Raw genomic sequence first — 23,735 nt, forward strand, 5'->3', positions numbered from 1 at the left:
TCTGTCATAATGTTACAAATTGTTGAGTACAGTCTCCTCTTTCATTGAACACCATATTCTTGAACCACATTAGATGAAATATGCATCAAATTGTTCATGGCATATGACGAAAGAAAGGATGTTGGTCTACATTTTGATGACATAATGTTTTTTTTTAAGGATATGAGACAGATAGATATATTTTGGTTTAATATAATTTAATTTTGTTTTCAATGATGATCATATTTCCTACAATCATTTCTCATATATAATTATTTGAACATATAAAACAACAAAAAATGAATACATCTATCCCCTGTGTCACTACACCAAGTAATGGGAGGACCAAGGTAGAGGCGCTTTAACAACAAAAGTTTATTGTAATACAGGACGGACAAACATATAGGAATCTACTTTGGGAAAAGGATTGAGGAAACGGGAAAAGGAAAAGGAATCGTTGCACTTTGAAAGTATACTTTGCAGACAGGGCTACAAAAATAAGTGTTTTTTCCCTACCCTGGATCCCCCACAGTTACTTGAAGGTTTCTTTTGTCCAGTGGCAGCAATTTATGTTTTTTTTTTATATGCTACATGCTAATATTATGTCTGAGCAATTTTTCATTTTATTTTAGTAGTATTCTTCCCATAATGTTCCCTCTTCTCACCTGCAAGCATACAGACAAGTCTTGTCACAACGGCACATAATAAAGCAGAGAGGCCTACAAAAAATTGTTGACTGCTGCATTATTGGAGAAGGCACTCAAAACACTGCTAGAGTAAACAGAGCTCATTCCCATTGGTCAGATTCTGACACCAGTCTGGTAGCCATTATATCTTCTCTAAATAGAACGTTTTTCTATAGAGCTTAAAGCATTTTGAAGTTATGCAACTGTTTTGTGAAAAAGAAAGTAGATCATTTTTATTAAATCCTTAGGTAGCCATTCATGATGCAATGTTCTGTATGTAATTGATAACAGTGACTGATGTGCTGCCATTACTTCCAGTCCAGTAAACTGATTGGATTAAAACTGTATGAGAGATCTTGTAATGTGTTTTATTATGATATGAGCATATGGATGTGAAATTATGGATCTGTTTATACATCTCTTTCAATTTATTTTTATATTTATACAGACACCCACACGCACACACACACCCACACACACACAAACACATATAGCTTTTTGGACATTTGTGTCCATAAAAAGCAGACCAACCTTTATTACTGTAATGCTAAAACAACCCCTCCCTCCAGCTCACACAAACTTGTTGCTGGGGCCTCTGAAACTGTGTGCGTTTGTGGCCCTTTGAAAGTGACCCTTTCCAGGAAGTTGTGTTCGCAGTCATGTGTGTGTGTTTGTGTGTGTCCTCACCTTCTCCAGTCTGTAGGAACATCACAGTGAGAGGTTGGAGACAGACAGCAGCTCAAGCTGTTCTGTGTTTCTCTTTCCTGCCCATATCAGCAGGTGGAAATGCTTGTGTGTAAGTGTACATGTACGCATGTGTGTACGTTAGTGTGTGTGTGTGTGTGTGTGTGTGTTTGTGCAAGGAAAATGAAAGGGGGATTGCTGCTTGACATCCGCAGGGCACTGTGGCACTGGTGGGCGGGTATAGGTGGGGGTCACCTGAACCCCCCTCACACTGCACTCTACATGCAAATGAGCTAAAAAAAAAAAAAAAAACTCTCCTGCCTCTGGACTCAAACTCACTGAGAAGTTGGGGAAAGTCAAGAGAGCCTTAGTTCTTAGCCCAATGTACACACATACACACACAGCCAGGCTGGCCGGAGTCTCTGGATCAAAAAGTAATAACTCTGGGTTTGTCGGGCATTAAATTAGATTGCTTTGTTACAGAGCCATCTCATCAGGGCAAGTCGCAAGAGAGCACATCCCCAAACTGTTATGGGGTGAAGAGAGCAGAGCTCAAATATTGGGGCTTAGGAAGCACTATAGAGTGGAATCTACTAAAATCTTGTTTTTTGTTCTCCCCAAAACATGCATTCAAAATTTCTGTGATCTGTCAATCACATTTACACACACCTCCAAAAAAATTCATCCATCATTATAATTTCGTTCCATCCACCAAGTGCCTTTAGAAAGTTGATAAAAGCATTTTGAAGCTGTGGATCCAGTAGAAAGGATGATGCCACAATTTGGATTGACAGTTAGTCATGAAACATGGGTTTGTGCTTCTATCAGGTATTGGTTGATATTAATTTTAATTTATGGTTCCAGTGTTGCTAGAACACTCACCTCCTGATATAGAGCAGGAATTACCAGGATATTTTGCAATTAACTTCCTCTATGGATTGGAATGGACTGATTTCTTTTGCCATTTTCAAGAGGTGAGAGCACCACAATCTCATCCTGGGTGACTATAGTTTTCACAACCAGTTGGAAAATGATATAAACTGTGACATTCTTCAGGGTGGCATGATGGTACAATGGTCAGAACAGCTACAACCTCTTTAGAAGATCCTACCCATCTTCATGTGTCTCTCTTCCTATTCAGTTAAGTTTAGTTTAGTCCAAACCTGTGTCACAGAATCAGATAATCGTGTTAAAAAAATATATGGATGGCTCATTTTGGGGTGTTCCCCATGCTTTTATCAGGGAACAGAAGTGTGTGAGTGTGTACCCATTCCTGCCATAAAACTACAATGGCATCGCTGTGTGCCTCCATCTCTGAGGTTGCACAACCCAAAACTGCATTTTCATCAGTTTCAGGGCAGGCGTGGTGCAGCTTGGCAGCGGCGTCGGACCCGCTGCCCTCCTGTGCCTGCTGCTGCCAGCGCATCAGCCATCAGCCCTCTGAAGTGATGCCTGGAACGTCATCCAGAGGCCTGCAGGAGCCTTTTATCGGCTGGTGCAGCTGCCTGCTTCTTCGCAGTGAGGAAATGCACTGGCATAAAAAAATAAAAAATAAAAAAATTCACTGCACACAGCTACTAGCATGCTGCTAATTGGGTTTTACATCTGACACACTTGCAAACAAAGGTGTTAAACTAAGTCAGAACTTTCCCAGGGAGAGAGAGAGAGAGAGAGAGAGAGAGAGGGAGGGAAAAGACGGCCCAAAGAAAATGCCAGAGAGGCAGCCGCCTACAACAAAAGTAGCACTTTATTCCAGAGAGAGAAGCATCAATCTTGACAGCATATGGCGTCTGTGCAAAATCCATTAATTTTTAATACACCGGCCGCTGAAATGAAAAGGCTTCCTGAGACAGGCAATTGTCAGATGTCAGTAGTGTTTTGATAACTTTTTTTTTTTCCTCCACCGCCGTTTTTTTGTATTTTTTATTTGCATTCATAAAACCGGTCCGTGCACGTGCCGCCTCTGTTTGGACATGGCTGGAGACTGACAAGGGCGTATTTTCCACACAATTGCCCCTGCCTTCAGTCATACGCCCAACGAGTGCGGATGCAGAGCGAATGAGGCGAGCCGCTGAGTCTGTTTTTCACACGCGTGTGAATAAATCAATTTTATGCACATACCAGAGCATCTCTCCACATCAATATCTCAAAGTTGTACAGAGGCATTTGAAACAGAAGCCAGCAAGGACATGACGGTGTTTATCAGCTTTATAGAATTACTTTTACAATCTAATGTGACTTCCTTTCACTATTTGCGGGTCTCTCTGGAGGATTTGCACGGCTGTGGTCACACTTGTTGAGGCTTGTTAATTGACCATGTGTATTTTAAAATAAAATTATGTTGTGTGATTGGCTATATATATATGTTGATATATGTTGCTAGGCAACAATACCATTTACTTTAAAATAACCAATAAAACTAAATCTTCTCATGGTTTTATATGCATTTTATTACCCCAGCAGTCATTCATAAACATTAAAATGTAATATTACACCAACGGACTCAACATCAGCATTGCTTTCCTTAATTGATCAATTATCTATGTATTAGCTATTATCTACGAACAGTTCATTACAAAACCTTAAACTAAGAAAACTATGACTACATATCAATCCCTCCACCATTCCCACACACTAACGTCTGATTGTGCCTTAAGTTAATTTTTATTGATTTTCCTCTTTTTCTTCCTGCTGCTTAGAGTGGCTATTAGAAGGCATTTATTCCTATCCAAAAATGTGCTTTAAAGTCCATTTACAGTTTGAAGTGGTAAGGTTTAAAAAAAAAGATAAAAAAGAATGATCCAGACTTACAGATGCAACAGAGCGAGCTTCAGAGACAGTGCAAAGTGGACTAATTAAACGCGATCTGCAGTGGAGCAGAGCCGTCGCCCATGTAGCTTGGGGGGGCGGGGCTGCCGAGGTCAGCCAATGAAAAGATCGCTGGAGCCCATATTCAATTTATTGTGACAAGAAGCTCAGGCTCCCTTTAGCAGTAATATCTGTAGTGAGGTTGGCAAATTTTCAGAAAAAAAAATTTTTTTTTTTTTTTGCTAACATGCTATCTGAGTGTTTGTCACCTTACTCATGTCTTGTTAATGAGGCTTGTAAAGCTGCCATTAGAGGCGGTAAGGCTGAACAAGTGGCGAGTCTCTGTTCCTGTAACATGGAAAGAGTTGCATGGCTAAAAAGGTAATGAGGGGGAGAGAGGGAGTAAATGTGTGGGTGTGAGTGGGTGTGTGTCGACCAGTCTTAAAACACACATTAAAAAGATAAAAAAAAAAACACACACTTGTACACCTATTCCGTGCTCTGATCACAATACACTGCTGGAGTACTGCGGTATTTTCCTTCCACAAGTTACTGTTTTGTATCACCCCTATGTGTTCAGAATACAATTTTTACACTGTATGTATTCAGTCCATGTCACATTTTACAATGCAGAATTTAAAATAGTTTTTCTTTAGATGCAAAGTTAATCTGCTGAAATGACCAAGAAAAATGACCCATTGCTACCTGGGTGCAATTTAGGTTTCCTCTATTAAAATCCTTAACATTCTCCAAAAGAGGAGAAGATCCGTAATGTAAAAAACAAAAAGTAAATTGTAGTACTGTATACTCAAAGGGTCAGTGGGTGGGGTCTGATGGTCACCAGATCTAAAACTAAAGAAACTAAATCTGTATAATAATAATAATGATGATAATGATAATAAAGTAAATTATTATTATTATTAAGCAGAGTGTAGCATATATGTAACACAGCTTTAGAGAGATAAATTGTTGAAGGCCATGCGATCAGATGTGATCATTTTTTCTTGTGTTAAAATTGAACCGTAGTTCTTTGTGTATTGAGGGGGTAAAGGAGGCAGGTGTCCTCACTGATACTGATGCTCCGGTTGATGTGACCGGAAACCTGAGACTGTAAAGCAGATGAATATTTAGCGCTGTTAGGCTGCAACCTCTCCCTCCAGCCTCCCTGTCAGCAGAGTGTAGTGCAGTGATCCTGCAGGTGTGTGTGTGAGTGTGTGTTGCGAGAGAACCAGGCACGTGCCTCTGCTGAACTTATTGCTGGAGTGAAAACGGATGTGATCTTGCCGGTGGAGGAGGAAGCCTGGCGGGTTGTTGTAGCGCAGCTGCACATAATGGGGTCTGGCATGTACAGGAGGCGTTACATCTGCCGAGGCCCAGGTGAACCACACACACACACACACACACACACACACATGCGCTCATGCATTCACTCTTGCAGTCAAATGACTCAAGCTGAAGATCAGTGGAGTCGTTTCCAATCATCTTCTCTTCCTCTCGCTGCCGTGTCCCATCAGCAGCGTCGGTGGCTTCCTGCTCCCTCCCACCGCACAGACCAGTTCATTTAAACATCATCAAGCAGATATATTTAAACGTAGGGCAATATGGAGATTTATTTAAAAAAGGACTGGACAAGCTTCATATATTGAACATCAATTAACACCACACACACCCACACACACACACATAAAATAACACAGATCTCAGTCGCATTGAAGAATATGAACCCAAATGACCTGTTCCTCTAACCCAGAGTCAGAAAATCATTCTCACAACTCGCACTGTTGACAACCTGCCACACTCATTATTAGACGACGAAGAAGCCTAATTAATTGCTAGTAGGACTGGTCCGCTCTTACACACCGTAACAAATAACCTCTGACCCTGAGTCCATGTGACCCTAAACACTCTATAGAAAATCTATAGAACGAAGGGAACGAGCCAGCATGCACTGAGTCCACTTAATCAGAGCACCATCATCTGGATCTAGCAGCTGGAAATGGGGCTAAACGTTCACACAGCCTGAAGTACTACAAAAGTCAAACAATTATAATACTACTACTAATAATAATAAAAATACTAATAGTCTCCGTGCTAGAAAAAGATAAACACGGCCTTTTACACATGTCGAGAACAAATGGTCCAAGCAATGAAGTGCTACAGTGTGTATATTTTTTATCTTTTATAATACTAGTTCACACGGACTGAACCAGGCGGGTTTTTTTTCTGCCGCTTGAGGTGGGCGCAGACTGAACGCTGACCTTTTTCTGATCATTGGAGTAAATGTAAGCGTCCACGCGGGCGTTCGGTTGGCTGTGCGTTTGGATGATGTCAAATAAACGCTTCTTGTCATCGGTTTCTGCCGAAATCTGGACGAGCGTTAAGCAGCAACGAGCAAACGGCAGCGAAACGCTAATCGAACACGGCTAGAAAACGCAGCGTTCAGGGGGCATTCATTTCCAACTTCCCAAAAAAGAACGCGTCTCCATACACGTCCACTGCTTAGACAAAGTTACAGACAATCAGGTTTTTAATCCGGCGTTCTCTTTTATTCAAGCAAACTGAGCTGTAAAGTCAGCTTCTGATTGTTAGTCGCTCAGGAACGATTGTAAATGAGATCTTGCCTGATGTAAAGCATCTTGTGTTAAATGTGTTACTGAGTCTCACGGTAACACTCGTGCTGGCAGTTTTGTTTGTTTGTTTGTTTGTTGGTTTTTAATTTTTTTTTTTTTTTTTTACTTCGTGCTCCTCTGCCGAGCCGACGGTGTCAGTGTTCCGTAACAGCAGCAGCACCTGGATCAAAGCCTCCAGAAGCTTCCAGAAATAGCAGAGAGCAGAGACAATGTGGATGAGAGAGCGGCGCTCCGAACCAACACGTCACCGCCCCTTTTTCACTCCTCCGCCGCTCCCTTCATCTCTCCTGCTCTCTCTCTCGCTCGCCTCCCTCCTTGTCTCCGCCACTCTGCCGTTCCCTTTAGTCACTCTCCGTCTCTTCTCTCCTCTCTGCTCTCTCTCTCTCCAGAAGACAGGAAGCTGTTCGTCGGGATGCTGGGAAAGCAGCAGAACGAGGAGGACGTCCGGCGGCTCTTTGAGACCTTCGGCCAGATCGAGGAGTGCACCGTCCTCCGAGGGCCTGATGGGGCCAGTAAGGGTCAGCACCCACACACCTCCGTCCGTCCATCCGTCCGTCCGTCTCACTCTCTCTCTCCGCCACTCGCGTTCTTCCATCGACCGTTTACTGTGGTTTTTTTTTTATGGGCCAGTTCGGTCGCCTCCGTCTGCTGCATTCACTCTTTTACCCGGCCTCCTCTCTCTCTCTCTCCCCAACACTCGCCTCCAGATCAGAACTCCAGTCTCTCCAGTAATCTGTTCTCACCCCTCTCCTCTCCTCTCCTCTCACCTGTTTCATCCTCTCCTGCCTTCGCACCTTCCCACTCATCTCCTCCCCCCGGCCTCCAACTGCTCTCCATCCCCTTCCAACGGCTCTGAGAAAAGAACGACTCTGTTTTTCCTTTTTTTTGTGTGAGTGTGAGTGTGCGTTTACTTCGGAGGATTCCGCTTCTCCCAAAACGGTAAAGCTCGTCCTGCGTGGACCTTTCTCCTGGCAGGACAATGTCCTCAGATCAAAGCGCCGGGCCGGCCGCATCAAGCAGCGCGCCTATCGCTGTGTGCATCTGTTCCGCCCGCACTCTCGCCGATCCGGCTCCTGCTGCCGGGCCGTTGCCCACGGCAACGCTTCTGCACCCGTCCTGCTTCCTCCACATGACCACATCCCCGTCCCTGATTGACAGGCAATAAAACAGAAGTAATGCAGTGTCGGTGTAGTGTTGGTTAAGAGCCGCTGTCTTGCTCTCCAATATCCTCTCTCCTCTCCCTTGCGTCCTGATTGGTCAGCTCTTGGTCAGTTCTTTCTTGCAAGCAGGAGTCGGCTACTTCTCTGCACTCAGCTTTTCTTTTCTTTTTCTGTGCTGTTCCTGCATGTAACATGGGACGGGAATATATAGGTTTCTGCCATCAGGTCCCCGAGCCGCCCAGCAAAGATCCCTTGCGACGTTCAATGCGCCAGACACAGCAAATGATTTTGGCAGGGGGCCGATTCCTGTAATTCAAATTAGCCTGTGCAGGAAATTGACAGCGCTATCTGTTCCGTGATGGGGCCTTTGTCTCCCTTGTGTTGATGTGAATGTACGCCACTCAGAGGTTTTCTGGGTCCTTCAATAAACAGGAAAAAATGCGAGTTTAACATCCATCGCTGTGAGATCTGGTGGAAGTGCTCTGAAATGTGCTGGATGGTGCACTGTCAGGAATAATCGAGCGACCTTTTAGCTCTACAATTAAGATGTGTTATAAATGTTAACATTCAGCTGGGTGGAATTCATGTATGCATGTTCTGTTTTCGAGAATATTTACAAAAAAAACATAAAATACTTCCCCATTGAGGATAGTCACAAACCTCAAATTTTGCTCCATTTTCTTGTTTTTCTAAGAACTTGTGACGGTCCCCAAACTTCCTTTTTTAGTGAGTAACGCCAATCTGAAAGTTGTTTTCAGGTTCCGTCCACACGAGAATGTTTTTCTCTAAAACGGTTTATAAAAAACTGCCTCCAAAATGTTGTCATCCACACGGAGAGGCAGAGAACATCCTGAAAGCTGTTGTAACCCCCCTTTAACCCCTGTTAATAACCCTCCTTTTTTTGGTGTCTAATTCTCCTCCGTGGTTCTCCGGCCATTTTCATTAGAAATGTGCACTGTAGTTGCATTATGAGGTTCTACGAACATATTGTCTGTTATCCGTTGTACGTATGACGTGTTTGGGCTTATAGGTTCCGTTCGGATTTTGGCCTAATACGTTAGCATTTTCCCAAAAGAAAAGTAGCTTTGCCGTCCACACGGATATACAGAAAAGACAAATGCAATCTGGAAAATTCACTACAGAAAATCACCGTTCTGTTTCTGTGTGGACACAAGCCAGATTGAATAGAAATGTTCCCATTTTAGGGAAAAATGTTGAAAAATGTTGTCATGCTGATGGGGTGTCAGAGTTGGAATGGAGGTGCCCGGGCTGGGTGGCATGTTCATTTTCATTAGAGTGTAGTGGTAGTGGCTTAGTGGGTAACACACTCGCCTGTGAACCAGAAGACCCAGGTTCAAATCCCACTTATGACCATTGTGTCCCTGAGCAAGACACTTAACCCTGAGTGTCTCCTGGGGGGACTGTCCCTGTAACTACTGATTGGATGAGGGTGTCTGATAAATGCTGTAAATAGTACTGCCATTAGTTTTGTCACCCAAACACTTTAATTGTGGTTTTATAAAAATTAAGAATGATTGACAGCTCTCATGTCTCATGTATACCTTTGTACTTCACTGAAAATGATGTAAAGCCATTCATGTTAATAAATCACATGCGCAGACTGGTGTAAACACTATTACCAGAAATGTGATCATCCCACAACTGTTTTCAGTATGACACAAACCCAGTCTAGCAATAGTGAATGCAAGGTCCCTGTTGCACCCATCAAAACCCTCTTATCTTTACCGCAATATATTATAATCCTACTGCAACTTATGCAAAAAAAAAAAAAAAAAAAACATTGCCAAACTTTTGTTTTTCTTTTGTGACGCAAAAAAGGATGCTTGACAGTGACACAGGGGCTGTTTTCAATCAGAGCAGAGCTGGAGTGGGTCTGGAGCTTCTAATCAGGCATGTTAGACGGCGTGTTGGTGCTCTTCGGCTCTGCCCCGGAAACAGCAGTCCTTTGAGCGCCTGAACAAACTCTGCCTTATTATTTCCACCACAAAGGTTAAACGAGAAACATGCATTCAAATGCCACCCAGCAGGCTCCCTCCCCGTCGCCTGGGTCTTTCATTCTCCATATTCCAGAAAAATAAAAATCTCTGCCTCTGCAAAAGACAAAGCGCCCCCACCCCACCCCCTCCCAACCATCGCCTGTTCAGCTGCCAGCGTTCCCAGCCCCCCGACAGCAAACACAGCCTCTCTCAGCGGCTCGTATTGATGTTAGTTGCACTCGAGTGAATGTCAGCGCCACGCCCCCCCCCCTCCAAAAAAAAAAAAAAAAAAATTGAGCGCCTGGCTGTTTGCTTACCGGGAGAGAGATTTGGTGGTTAATGAGAACGGTGACGGGCAAGAGCCGGCCAGAGTGGAGGGAATAGCGCATGCGTTCCTTCTCCCACCCCCCAGTGGAAAGATTTGATTTGGGGGAGACGAAAACGATTCATTACCGAACGGCGAGGAGCAGGAGGCAGGAGCCGGCGCTCGGCTTGGGCACGGCCTCCCCTGGGCGTTGCTATCAGCGAGTGCAATTTGAATGCATCATCTCTCGGCCCGCTGGGAGGCGGTGATGAGTCAACGTACACAAACCGGTCTAATTGGTTTGTTGAAGGCTCTTTTTGGAAAAGCGTTATCAACGCGAGACTTCTCTTCTTCTTCTTCTTCTTCTTCTTCTTATTTAAACACCTGCGTCTTTCCGAGCGCCGCGCTGCCCGGCAAATACAGGTGACTTGTGTACCCTGCCAGTTAATTACCTGTTTAAACCTGGGTAGCGGATTTAGAGCAGACCACACCTGAACCCCCCCCTAACCCCAGGGAGGTGATGGCAAACAGCAGTGGATGTTCTGCCTTCCATGAGTATTTGGGTCGTGTTGCACATTAAGCCATGATGCACATTTTAAAGTGAGCGGGACGAAAATAATCCTGCAATTACGGTCTCTCCTGTTATTTCTGGAACAGTAAAGGTCTTTGGCTTATTTTATCACACAGTGTTGACTGAAGACTAATGAAGCCTCATATATTTTTATATATCTATATAAAAAGTGCAAGCAGTGTTGTTAGAACACACTCTTCCAAAAAACATGGCAAAATCACCTAAACTGGCAACACTATGTACAAGGCCCTATCTCTTCCCTTATTTCCATCTCAAACATGAATTCGGTTGAAGTCGTCTCAGGACCACCTCCACTGCAAAACCAATAGACAGATTATCAGGGCTTTTATTTCAGACTTCTGTTTTCAGGACCTGATGCGCTTATGTAGCACAATGAAAATATCTCCCTAGATGGGGCACCTTACTGATGATGAAGATACTGTCAAGATCTCTGATATTTAATGCGCCATTTCCATACTCATCAGCTCATCAGCAACGCTGTCCAGACAATGGGGGATTCATCATATTCTTCATCATTACTTCTACCATGATAAAAATGCTTAAGGTGATAATAAAGGTGATCGTTCATAATCACGATCTTTATTGACCCTTAGTTCTAGAGATAAGTGGACCCAACCAGAAGAAATGCTTCTGCATTTTTTAACCCTTCATTTTAACCGGTCTGACAATTTGTAGGATTATTACCATTTTAAACTCTCTTATGTGGTCATATATAGATCCTATTACCTGGTGTCCCTGATAAGAATAACATTTTCTTTCTTATAGTTTTTTTTAGGCTACACTTGGTTTCTTTAGATTTTATATTTCAATAAGCAGTGTGTGCAGCAGACTCCAGATAATTTAAATGCCCTCTGTCTAAAATGACACCCGAGCAGAGATGTGGGCTGATAGAGGGATTATATTAGCATGCCTTTGTCATCATAATCTCTTTCACGAGAGACTGCACACAGATCGAATTGTGTAAATATTAAACAGATTAATAATCACAAACAAGCGCGAGTAGTAAATGCTGTGGCTGGCGTGCTCTGCGGCGGAGGGGAATTAGAACAGAACGGGGGAACAGGGTGTGCTACGCCACGCTAATGCATTCAGCACAATTACAGTGATTTATTCAGAGTTATGCGCTGGAAACACGAGTGGCAGAATAAATTAACACAAATTTGTGATAACACAAACACAACGGTAATGAACGTTTCTGCCTTTTCTCAAGGCCAGTGTCCTGACACTTGCTGTCCATCTCTGTCTGTCTGTGCATATAGGCTGTGCCTTTGTCAAGTTCTCCAGCCATGCAGAAGCCCAAGCTGCCATCAACAGTCTCCACGGTGGACAGACCATGCCAGTGAGTGTCTATATACACACACACACCCTTGTACTATTGTAATAACTGTGTAATGTATGTATTATTATATGTCCTTAACTATATATGTGTCATTAATCTATAAGAAGAAGTCTTATACTGAAAGGTCATGTGTTTTTTTTTTGGAGAGGGCATTTGATGCAAACATCAAATCGCTTTTTTAACATCATTGCACAAAACACATGCACATAAATGCACATATTCATATAAGAGAGATAAGACGATCCTTTATTAGTCCCACAAGTGGGAAATTCACATTGTTTACTGTATGCAAAATCTCCCTGTCACAGCACATACACACTGACGTTGATAAAGCAGCTATGCATAAACTGTAATCCGTCAAATGTGTGCATCCGACCTGCACAGTGACTGCATCTGTCCCACAAAATTTGTGGAGAAATGCCCTTTACACTTCTTTATATGCACGATAAGTAGCGCATTATGCAGCCAAGACGGTGAATTGATGCGGCCTTCAATCGATGGGTTTAAACATCTCGCGTTGCATCTCTACTTCTATATCTCGCCCGCATCTACAAGTGCAGAATGCATGTTTGTGTTTAGCGAACAATGTTCTCGCCACATTGCTTCCGTGCACCGAAATAGCTTCAGTAATCTGCAGTAAAAATGTGTCACAGAGCTGCCTGCTCCCCAGACCCCAGCATCTCTGAGAATCATCCTAATTGTTGGATAAACCAGAGCTTCTGTCAAACGGCAGGGATTGCTAATTGGGTTTACTCGTATCTGGCATGTAAAGGGCAGATTTAAAAGTCGTGTTATTTAAAAAGCACACACGCATACACACAAGCAGTAGTACAAATGCATTAGCCATTCAAATGATGTGGAACATTTTTTTTCTTTTCCTTGTCAATGACATATGCATATTCAACAGTTGCTTGTGTCTTGGTTGGCAGCTGGCAACACCTTTGGAGGGCCTTGGGATAATCTGAGGACCAAATATACGTAAATAAATGTACTCTATCAGAGCATCCGTCGCTCACAACCTAGACTAAAGCAAATCTGTCGGATTTTGATTTTATTTTGAGTGTCCAGGCATTTTATGTTGCCAAATCAAAGCGTCTCACCTGCCGCCAGCCACCTGAGGTCCGGTGTGTGTTTCCTTTCCAGGTTGGCATATGGAGCCCAAACAGGCCAGGAGTGGATCTGAAGCCCCTCCAAAAAAGCTCATTAATAATCTATATAATCTATAGCGCACGCTCTGTTACCGCACCTGTTACCCCGCCGCACTGCGCTCCAACTCAGAGGCGGATTAATGAGCAAGGTGTCCGTTCGTACCCATCGAAGGCCTTGATAGCAAAGGGGGATGCGAGTTAATTTGGTTAATATCAGCGCCACATGTCGTCAACAACTCGGAAACAGGAGGCTGGGTGCGGCGAGCCACCGCCAGCTGTGGGCCAGCACTGGGCCAGCACTGGGCCGGGCACAAAGCATTCGCTCTTAATGTTGCCCCGTTGGCATCTGTGACAAACCTGCCCTTGCCAGAATGTATAAATAATACCTGAAAAAAATCTGCAAATGCTTCTGTTGTGGTAACTGGGTGCTGCGAGGTGAGCCGTGGAATGGCGTGGCTTTAATTGGTGCTTATTGCTGATTGCAGGTGCCACAAATGAAGGCAAAGAGCCGTCAGGAGCCTTACTGGCATGTGTTGTGGCTACAGAGTGGGACTTTGGGCACAGGTGGCACCGCTTCAGATAGCAGGGCCATAGGCAGAGGGAATGTGGCGAATCGCATACTGGTTGTGGAAACGGCACTGACAGGGCCTGCTGAGATTAGAACGGCTGCAGCTGATGTGAGGAAGTGAAGAGAGGAGAGCAAAAGAGAGGGAGAGACAGCTCGGGGCCAAACTAATGACACTACTGTCATGCCCCCCCCGTCTCTGTCTCTCTCTGTCTCTCTCGCTACACTACTGACTCCCTCTTGTTTTATGTCTGTCTGTCTCCCTTACAGACACTCATTCGCTCTGTCCACCCAACTCTCTGCCTCTTTCACACTTACAGCCTTTCACTTTTTCTCTTCTGTTTTTCTTACCGGACTTGAGTCCAATTTCATTTTGGCACGGCTGATTTGTCGGCAATAGAAGTCTAAATATATATTCATATATAGGAGGAGGAGAAACAAAAAACACCAGAAGATAACAGATTTCCAGATTACTCAAAATTATACACAGTATTAAGTATTCAGTTTATAATACATTTTATTATGCATTAACACATGCTTAGTTATTTAAAGAAAAAGAGAAAAGTAAAATACATCTCTTTAAAGAGTAAAATACATCTCTTGCTATGTAAAAATAAATTTGTTTTATGCACTATACTGATGTGTATAAAATGATGGTTCTGATGGTTCAAATTTAATTAATCATAAACCCTGTGGAGTGATGTGGTTGAGTTGATGCATAACATGCATTTCAAATTATACTTTGTATGTATTCTAAAAGTATTCTGAATAAATTACTTGTAAAAGTACAGAATACATTACCAAATACATTGATGACACAGAATTCAGAATTCAGCCATGACTAATTGCAGAGTTGCATTAGTATAATTTTAGTTTTGAACCTGCAACCTTTGTGTCATCAGATTCATAGGTTACACTATAATTCTCAACATGATCAAAGCTTTATAACAAAAGGTATCAATCATATGCCAAATGCCAGCAAACCATGATGGGACTTGCCTCCCTAATATTCCAGTCCCCCTTGTGGTCCATGTGACCTATACATATCCAACTACACTGTAAAAAAAAAGTTGGGAAAACTTAATTTTAGATTTGGCTGGCCCATTCCAATACTTTCATTTTGTTGTGGTGTAGCCATTCTTTTGTGTTCTATGGTATATCTGTGAAACTTATATGTACCGTTCTCCTGACTAACACCTTTCAACAATCAGATCCGTCTGATGCTTTGTAAGCTCTCTGTGAACTATGGCTTTTCCTGCAGAAAAATGTCAGTAAAATTGGGCTGAACTTTATACAGGGTTAATCGGGGTCCCTTTAATTGATGTCCGGTGTGAACCCAAGAAGAAGGTGCAATTAAATCAAAAGTTGCTTTGCAGAAGGATAAAGTTAATTTAAAGTTATGTTGTTTTTTAAGTTATAGTTCACATTAACGAAATGATTTATTGTGGTCTCATCACCGAAACCTGGCATTTGAACAGGATTTAGACTACATGCACTGTATATTTTAAACGCGAGTGCATTCATAGCTTTTTGTTGGTGGTGGTGCTGAGTCTCGGTGGGCGTGTGGACACTGAGGGCCGCATTGCTGCTCAGCCGAGTTCCACTACAGTGTTTGCAGCGTTACAGCGCCAACATGCTCTCGTTCATCCCGGATCCGTGCTGTCAGACGCCACACTCCGTGATCCCAGAAGCAGAGCGAGCGGGAACAGCACATCGCTCTGCGCTCCTCCGGCGAACGCTGACAGGAGACAGAGCGCGATAATGAGACACGTTTCTCCCACGAGGCCTTGAGTGATGAGCCGAGGTTCAGAGTTGAACCGGAACCCTTCGGGGATCATGGAGGGCACATCCAATTACGAGACGGCCTTGTGTTTCATTTGATTCGTTCATTTGTCTGTGTTTTTCTTCCTTCATATTTAACCCTGTCAAATATTTAAATGTTCGTAGAATGGCCTGACGTGAGCGATGGAGGAAAGTTCCTCGACAGCTCCGCAATCACCCCACAGAAAAGGCACGAAACTGATATATATGAATGCTGACATTTAATAAACCCTGAGAGGTCAGCTAACTTCGGGCGCTTTTTCACCCTCGCCATCTTTGACGGTTCAACTTAGAGATTCAGCTCACGCCTGTGCAAAATAAACAGGATTTCGTTAACGTAATTTACAGTCTAATGAATAGCCGAGTGACTAAGGGGTGAGAAGCTGAATGTCGAATTCATCAGCTGTGGGACGGAAGCCCTTGCACGTTTTACCAGCTGTTTTAATGTGCCGTTTGTTAACAGGGAGCTCATTTCACCCTTATTCTGTGGTGGCACTCGTGAACTCTGAGCTCTGTGTCATTTTTATGGCTTAATCCTTCAGTTACGTTGTCCCATTCTTTGCATTTCCTTGACCCATGCAAAATCCAATCTATGAGCTTTTCAAGTGTGTTGTTCTTGAAAAAATTAGATTAGTTTCTGAACCCATGGCACACTCCACACTCGCATCTGTCAAAAGTGAAGGCTCCCTGTTGCACCTTATCAAATTTGGAAAATTCATTTTCTTTGGAGACGGGAGTCACGCCTTTGCAGATTATTGTTTTGTTTGTTTGTCTGGTTGTGATGTGCAGCAGGGGAGACTCGGGCACTGTGGATTCCCACAGAGCTCCAAATGTCTCCTCGTACACCAGCTCATCCAGAATTAAACGTAGATCGATATATTAGACGTGTTGGATAAGGCGCCCAGGCAGCATATTTTATTTCAGCAATTCTGTAAATCTAGAAGTCCAAAAATTCCACTGCACTGTTTTATTTAGTAGCATTAAAACACAGTCCTGGAGGTCATATATTGTGAATTTTCATAATCAACTCAACAGTGTTTCCTGTGGAGAGACAATCAGAAAAGGTGATTGTGAGCAGGATTTTTTCATATTTCTTTGTCTTTTTTTTTTTTTTGTTACACTGCCTTCAAGCAATTATCATATGAAGGCCTGAATCATCATCAGGTGCTTGAACAAGGAAGTCTTGTAAAAAAGAAGAATACAAAATGAACGACCTTTCTGAAACACTGATTAAGTTACAGTGAGTAGCTGGCTACCCAGCAAATGACATTCATTTATTTTAATGAAAAGATTCACCAATTACATTAATTTATGAAAGCTTTTTTTACAATTTGCCAACTCACCAAAAAATAGAGTTTGACTATTCATATGCTCGGAAGTCATAATCACAGTATATCTGAAAAGCCCTGAATGCAGCAGAAGTCTATTAAACCGAATTAAATCCTGTGTGTGGTGCGGCACTGCTTTGTCTCTATGTCTCTCTATCAAGTCTCTCTCTCGTTGCCGAATCACGACCCTGTGCTTGCGCAGATCACCCTGGGGCCGATGCAGGCCGGGCGCGGGGGAATGCATTCTTCATGAGATAATAAATATATAAACCACTACAGAGATAAAGCCCGCCGAAATGAATGTGATCTAAATGCCAGGCGTAGAGTGTACGAAGGCTAGAGGGGGAAACTCGGCCGCCCCCCCTCATCGCATCCGACAGTCCCGGCCCCATCCACCCGCTCTGCGGAACCGGGCAGGAACTGGGAAAGGTCAGCAGGTGGGATGAAATGAAATTAGAAAGGACAAAACAGTGGCGGCAGTGGCGGCGGCGGCGCCGTGTGGCGGAGTATTGATTCGGGTAATTGAAATGGCATCTTGGGAGCAGAACCAGATGGGTCCCTGTTGGCCCGAGGTGAGGCGGAGGGCTCTCTGAGGGGATCCGATATGAAACACATCCTCATCACCTGGATAGCGTGTGTGTGTGTGTGTGTGTGTGTGTGTGGAAAGGGGAGGTTTTGCATTTACATTCTGCAACGTGTGTGTCATTTTGTTTTGCTGTTTTCTCTCTTCCCCCTGACGGGACCCTCCTGAGCTCGTTGCGGTTCTGAAAGGGCAAGAGAGCCGTATAACACACACATCAGAGCGAGAGATCGGGCTCGACTCCAGCCCTCTGCTCCAGACCCTTTGAAGGACACATGCTGACTCCTGGCACCCCCCTCTCCCACCCGCCCTCCGTTCCTCCGTTTTACCCCTATATGTGAAAAAGCACGGCGGCCCCTAAATCAAAGCCGCAATTTCTGCTGACCCTGTCAGGCCGGAGACGCGGCATGAGCGATGAATGCGGGCCGCGATGGCAGACTCCGCTCGCTCTGTCTGCTTTTATGATTTCACTAATGACATCCTGGCTGGCCCCTGGCAGGTTGCGTCCGGCTCCGCTCCCGTCGCCGCATCCGGGCTCCGTAATTAAACGTCAGCGCAGCAGGAGCGTCCCCTTGACAACCTCTGAGGCAGCGTCTGCCTCCCTGGAACGTCACTCGGGTCTGTCGCGTGATTTAATTGGATGCAAAGTCAGGAGCGTGGACATCAATACGCCACTATATCTGCCGCAAGTCGCCGTCGTTAGTCAACACGTCGCCCCGCGCGTGCCGGAGGCTCCTGGCAGATGTAATTACGTGGCTTTTGTGTTCGGCGAAGTGTCATGGAGGCTCGGGAAAACTTAGTGGGAAGTTCGCGGCTTTTCACCCCTCAGACTGCTCAGATACCAATTACCTGGGTGCATGTACCAGTGAACTGGGGGGGGTGGGATGTGGCTCTGAGTGACGGTGGGTGTCGTCTCTCATGTCTCCCCCAAGGGAGCGTCCTCCAGCCTGGTGGTGAAATTCGCCGACACGGACAAGGAGCGGACCCTGCGCCGGATGCACCAGATGGCCGGCCAGCTCGGCATCTTCAGCCCCATGACCATCCAGTTTGGAGCTTACGGCGCTTACACTCACGCTGTAAGTCCCAGCTCTGTAAGTAACACGCCGCCGCCATCGGATCCAGACACAAACACAGAATGCTTGTATTACAGTGCTGATTGGTGTATACAGTTGGTGTGGTCCCCCGAGGTCAACTTTTGTGACGTCCACTTCCATTACCCTGTGTATAAGGCAGAAGAGAAAGGGAGGGTGACACACTGACATGAGGGGTTTTCAATCTTTCAAAATGACAAAGTAGCATGTGTGAAAGCTGTCCGTCAAACCTACAGGCTCCTCCCATCTATTATAACATAAAAAGCATATTGTATGGAGCAGAGCAGAATTGTAATATGTCCCTGTTTCAGTGTCCAGAATATCTAATCTAATTAATAACTGCTTAGAACAATACAGAAAAAAGGTTGATTAAATGTATATGATTATACTACCATCATGCCAGCTATATAACATATCTAGTTATTTTTTTACTGTTCAAGCTGGCATATTAATTCAGTAGGTTATTTCTCACAGTGTTTCAGTAATTTATGTCATTCAGAACAGTAAGGGGGCACTAATGTTATATACATAATCAATTTTGTATTACAGGGTAATGTGCTGGTGCTAAATCCAATTCCAAGCATTATGTGGCTGAACAAGTAAATCATAATCAATTGTGTTTTCCTTAGTGTTTTTTTTTTTTTTCAATGATATTTTAAAAGTAAATTGAAATGATGAATAATGTCTAGAATTCACGCCGGAACAGGAGAAATTGTTTGTGTTCAAATTATTTGTATCGCATAGTAGTTTAGCCCACAAGGGGGCTTGTCTTAGCAGGTGCGAATTGGAGAGCTGAAGCCACTGCTCCCTGTCACACACAATTCTTATATGTATGATGTGTTTGGTGTTATAGGTCAGATTGAAGGTTGGGTTAATATGTCAGTGTTTTCACAAAAAAAGCCACTTTGTTGTCCACACGTATATGCGAAAAAAGCTTTAAAAAAATAACCGTTTTGGGTTCCCCTGAAACGCTGTTTCTGTAAGGATGCAAGGCCAGATCAAATAAAAAAATTTCCAGAGAAAATTTGAAAGAAAAGCACTCTAGTGTGGACGAGACCTTAGAGTAGAGTGAGCAGCTCAGTCCTAGTGCCATTCTAGGTCTTTTAATGCTTGGATGGTCTCTGCTGCTCTTCTGTCTGTCACCATCTCAAACAGCATCTCCTCTTGTTCTTTGAATTGATTTGTGCTCATTCTTTATTTTGCACCCAATATACCCTTTCTTGCCTCTTTCATTTCCGCAGCAGATGATGCAGCAACAGGCGGCTCTGATGGCAGCGACCCAGAGCTCCTATCTGAACCCCATGGCGGCCATCGCTGCTGCACAGATGCAACAAATGGCAGCTTTTAATGTCAACGGTCTGGTGGCTACACCAATGACTCCCTCTTCAGGTTTGGCTATACATGTATATTTTTGAGTGGAGTCTGATTGTGTGTTAAAAGAAAAGAAGTGAAAAACTAAAAAAAAAAAAAAAAAAAAACACTGAAAGATTTTATAAGAGATTCTGCATGTGGGCATGTGGGCTTTTTTTTTTTAGCTCGCACAAACACTACAGTGTTGCATTGCAGGATGAGAACTGCAGACCAGCCCAAAATCAGGGCAAAAATCATTCAATCATCCAAAAAAGCCTAAACACAAACGCGCCGTGCCATAATCAACATCTCCAACGTGGAACATGCGTTTAATAATTAGTTGAAGATTGCCATTTCCATAATGTAGTAAATATCCTCACCTCATGTCTGGACGTAATGCAGTGCTCAGAGTGGATGACAACATCCCTGTCGTCAGGCCACTGTGGTACTCTGAAAAGTTTGGGAACTGCCGTCCTAGATCCTATGGCTCAGGGAGATAAACTAATGACATGCACGTTTTATTTCATTTGCGAATTGATGTGTAGTAGAATAATTATAGGTTATGGTTCTGAGACGTAACAGAGGAAGGATGAGGACGGCAGGGCCGTGGTGCATGACGGTGAGCCACACCCTGCCGGCCAGCTCCGGTGTAGACTCGAGTTCGGTCTATGTGCGTGTTTTCTGGGAACGCCGCCAACCTGGTTTCTTTGGACGCAGAGTCCTTGAATACACAATATAAGACCAAAGATTTGTGACAGATAATCCCAGACCCACGACTCGCCCGTCTTCCCGCCTGAGCTCATGAGCAGCTTTGATGGCACTTCTGTAAGTAAGCTGACGGCGTTTGGGAAGGGTCACGCCGAATGAATTAAATAAAGTGGCTCTCGGCTCCAGCCAGCATTTGTAATCCGCAAAGCCTACGAGCTCTAAGGTTATGCCTATCAAATTTAATCCTATATGACTTAAATGCCCTTCAACCAAATGGAGAAAAAAATATATATAATAATCCATCCATGCGAGAAGGGGGCAGTGACAAGGTGACAAACCTGAAACGAGACCGTGGGGGGACTCGTGTCTAATGCAGGTAGAGGGCCTAAACCCTCGTGTCCAATTAAGTGATACTCAATATGAGGAGCAGCCTGACTCATCTATCCTCTGCTGTCCCCGTTTCCCTGCCACCATCACATCCTCTCTCTTGTCTTGGACACCAGGCACCAGCACACCCCCTGGCATCAGTGGCACAGCCGTGCCCAGCATTGCAGCACCCATCGGAGTGAACGGATTCAGTGCCATCCCACCACAGAGCAACGGGCAGCCGCCGTCTGAACCCATCTATACCAATGGCATCCATCCATACCCAGGTGAGTATGGGGGGGCATAAGACCATGGGCTCACCAGCGCTTCTACTAGACTCAGACCCAGCACAACTACAGCAGTCGTTTGTTGGTGCCACTTAACAAAAGGAATTTTGATGACTTGTGATTAAATAAGCCGACAGAGTATCAATAGTCAAAGGCATCGCTGCGTAACAAATCCGTCTTATCCACAAATCTACATCATGTGGATTGTGGTTCCTGCATTAATATGGATGTTACTTTGACACATACCATGTATCTAAGCATTGATAATAATAATAATAATATCAACAAAAATGCATTTTATTAACATTTACATTTACGGCATTTATCAGACGTCCTTATCCAGAGCGTCTTACAATCAGTAGTTATAGGGACAGTCCCCCTGGAGACACTCAGGGTTAAGTATCTTGCTCTGGGACACAGTGGTAGTAGGTGGGGTTTGAACCTGGGACTTTGTGGTCTTCTGGTAAATAGGTGAGTGTATTACCCACTAGGTTACTACCCTGCACTTATATATATTAAAACTGCACTTTATTTTATCTAAATGCTTACAGAAATGATGCTTACCAGGTACACGTGAAATATGGATGACCTGATGGCAGTGACACCGCAAATAATAATTCCGTTTCTATAATGCTGAGTGTGAGGTGTTGACTTGGCCTCCAAATTCTCTAGATCTCCGTCCAATTGAGCATCTGTGGGATGTCCTAGAAAAACAAGTCTGATCCACGGAGGCGTCACCTCACAACTGACCGGACTGAAAGCATCTGCTACCGACAGCTTGATGCCAAATACCACAGCAGATACCTTCAGAGGTCTAGCGGTGGAGTTCGTGCCTCAGTGGATCAGGGCTGTCTGGTGGAACCTACTCAGTATCAGGCGATATCATGGCTGAACAGTGACCGATAATAATAATGGAACAACACTCGTTTCCAATGATCGTGTGAGCAACATGGCGGACCTGTAGCATATGAGTTTTTATTTTTATTTTTTGGTGAGAGGAGGCCGTTCAGTGAGGTATGGGTCTGAAGCATCAGAGACATTAATCATGTTTTTTTTTTTTTTTTTTGCTCATTAGAGGCTTTGGGTGCTGCTGTCGGTCGGCTGCTCCTAATGTGATGAGAGTGAACTTTCTGCCCTCGCGCTTTTTAATGGTGTCAAAGCCGCGCTTCCTTAAAGCTGCCGAGAGCCCAGCTCCCGCGCTGATGATCACATACAAAGTGCTTTGTTTGGAGCGCAGCTAATATTTCCCCCATAAGCTTATTTTTTTTTTTTTATGTTTGCAGAGTTTTTTATAACATTTTATTTTCTTAACTCTTTTGCAGATCCCTTTTTCTCTCCTATGCATTATTGTACATCATCTCCATCTCTCTCTGCAGCACAGAGTCCCACCGTGACGGACCCTCTCCAGCAGGCTTACGCCGGCGTGCAGCACTACGCAGGTGATCTGTCGCTCCTTCTTCTCCTTCCCTCTCCCTCGCGTCCCTCCGAGGGTGGCTCTGCTCTCCATTTCCAGTGAGATTACCCACCGCTTTACATTAGCGCTGCGAGGGTCTCCGCCGCACACACAAAAGTCTTAATTCCCAAAGCACACTGCTGCCATGAGCCCTGTCCCACGCCGTGACTGATACGGACAAACGTGCGAACCCCCAAACCAAGTTACATCTCGATTCCGGCTGGTAATGAAATGGATTTATTCGCAGCCTCAACCGCAGGAACAATAGAACAAGGATTTAAGTTGCTTTCTCATACCCGGGAATGTTGATGTGAATAATACCCCCCCCCTCTTTCCTGTCCCACCCCACCCCTGTCTTCTCTTCCTCCCCCGACACCCCCCCTCTCTGCAACAGCAGCCTACCCAGCAGCCTATGCGCCAATCAGCCAAGCGTTCCCACAGCAAGCAGCCATCATTCCCCAGCAACAGAGAGAAGGTAAGAGTGGCCACGCCCAGGCCAGATGAAAGGTGATAATTGCGGCGCCGCATCTTGCTTTAAATGAGCAGACGGGGGCGGGGGTGGGGGGGATTGAGCGAGAAGGAAGCAGAGATGTGCATAAGACGCTAGCGCTGGCCCAAAAGAAGTTGGAGTGGAGCGGTGGTTACAGCAGATGGCCTGATGCTCGGAACAGATTGAGTGATGCGCTTCAGAAGGCGACTGTGGAATGGCTGGTATTGATTTAACATTATTTTGTTCGTTATCCACATTCGTAATTAAATATCCGGATGCACAGCTGTCCGCTTGATCCGCGGCGAATGAAGGTGAGAGTCGGATGTTTGAACGGGAAACGGTTTCTTCTTCTGTATCGAGTGCATCTGC

The 23,735-nt window shown here is 44.4% G+C and overlaps 1 protein-coding gene across 6 annotated transcripts in view; it reads left to right on the forward strand.

Annotated features, from left to right (window-relative positions):
• Window positions 1-23,735, forward strand: part of celf6 (CUGBP Elav-like family member 6) — a 119,476-nt gene that overhangs the window by 78,671 nt on the left and 17,070 nt on the right. Inside the window, exons 4-10 of one of the 6 annotated variants that reach the window (XM_028957206.1) lie at window positions 7,177-7,305; window positions 12,100-12,179; window positions 18,554-18,712; window positions 19,954-20,101; window positions 21,274-21,423; window positions 22,800-22,862; window positions 23,271-23,351. In XM_028957206.1, coding sequence (XP_028813039.1) covers window positions 7,177-7,305; window positions 12,100-12,179; window positions 18,554-18,712; window positions 19,954-20,101; window positions 21,274-21,423; window positions 22,800-22,862; window positions 23,271-23,351 — 810 coding nt within the window. The remainder of the gene's footprint in view (window positions 1-7,176; window positions 7,306-12,099; window positions 12,180-18,553; window positions 18,713-19,953; window positions 20,102-21,273; window positions 21,424-22,799; window positions 22,863-23,270; window positions 23,352-23,735) is intronic. The other 5 variants (XM_028957208.1, XM_028957207.1, XM_028957210.1 and 2 more) reach the window with 5 other exon arrangements.

Source organism: Denticeps clupeoides, chromosome 16, assembly GCF_900700375.1.
Source record: "Denticeps clupeoides chromosome 16, fDenClu1.1, whole genome shotgun sequence".
Lineage (NCBI taxonomy): Eukaryota > Metazoa > Chordata > Actinopteri > Clupeiformes > Denticipitidae > Denticeps > Denticeps clupeoides.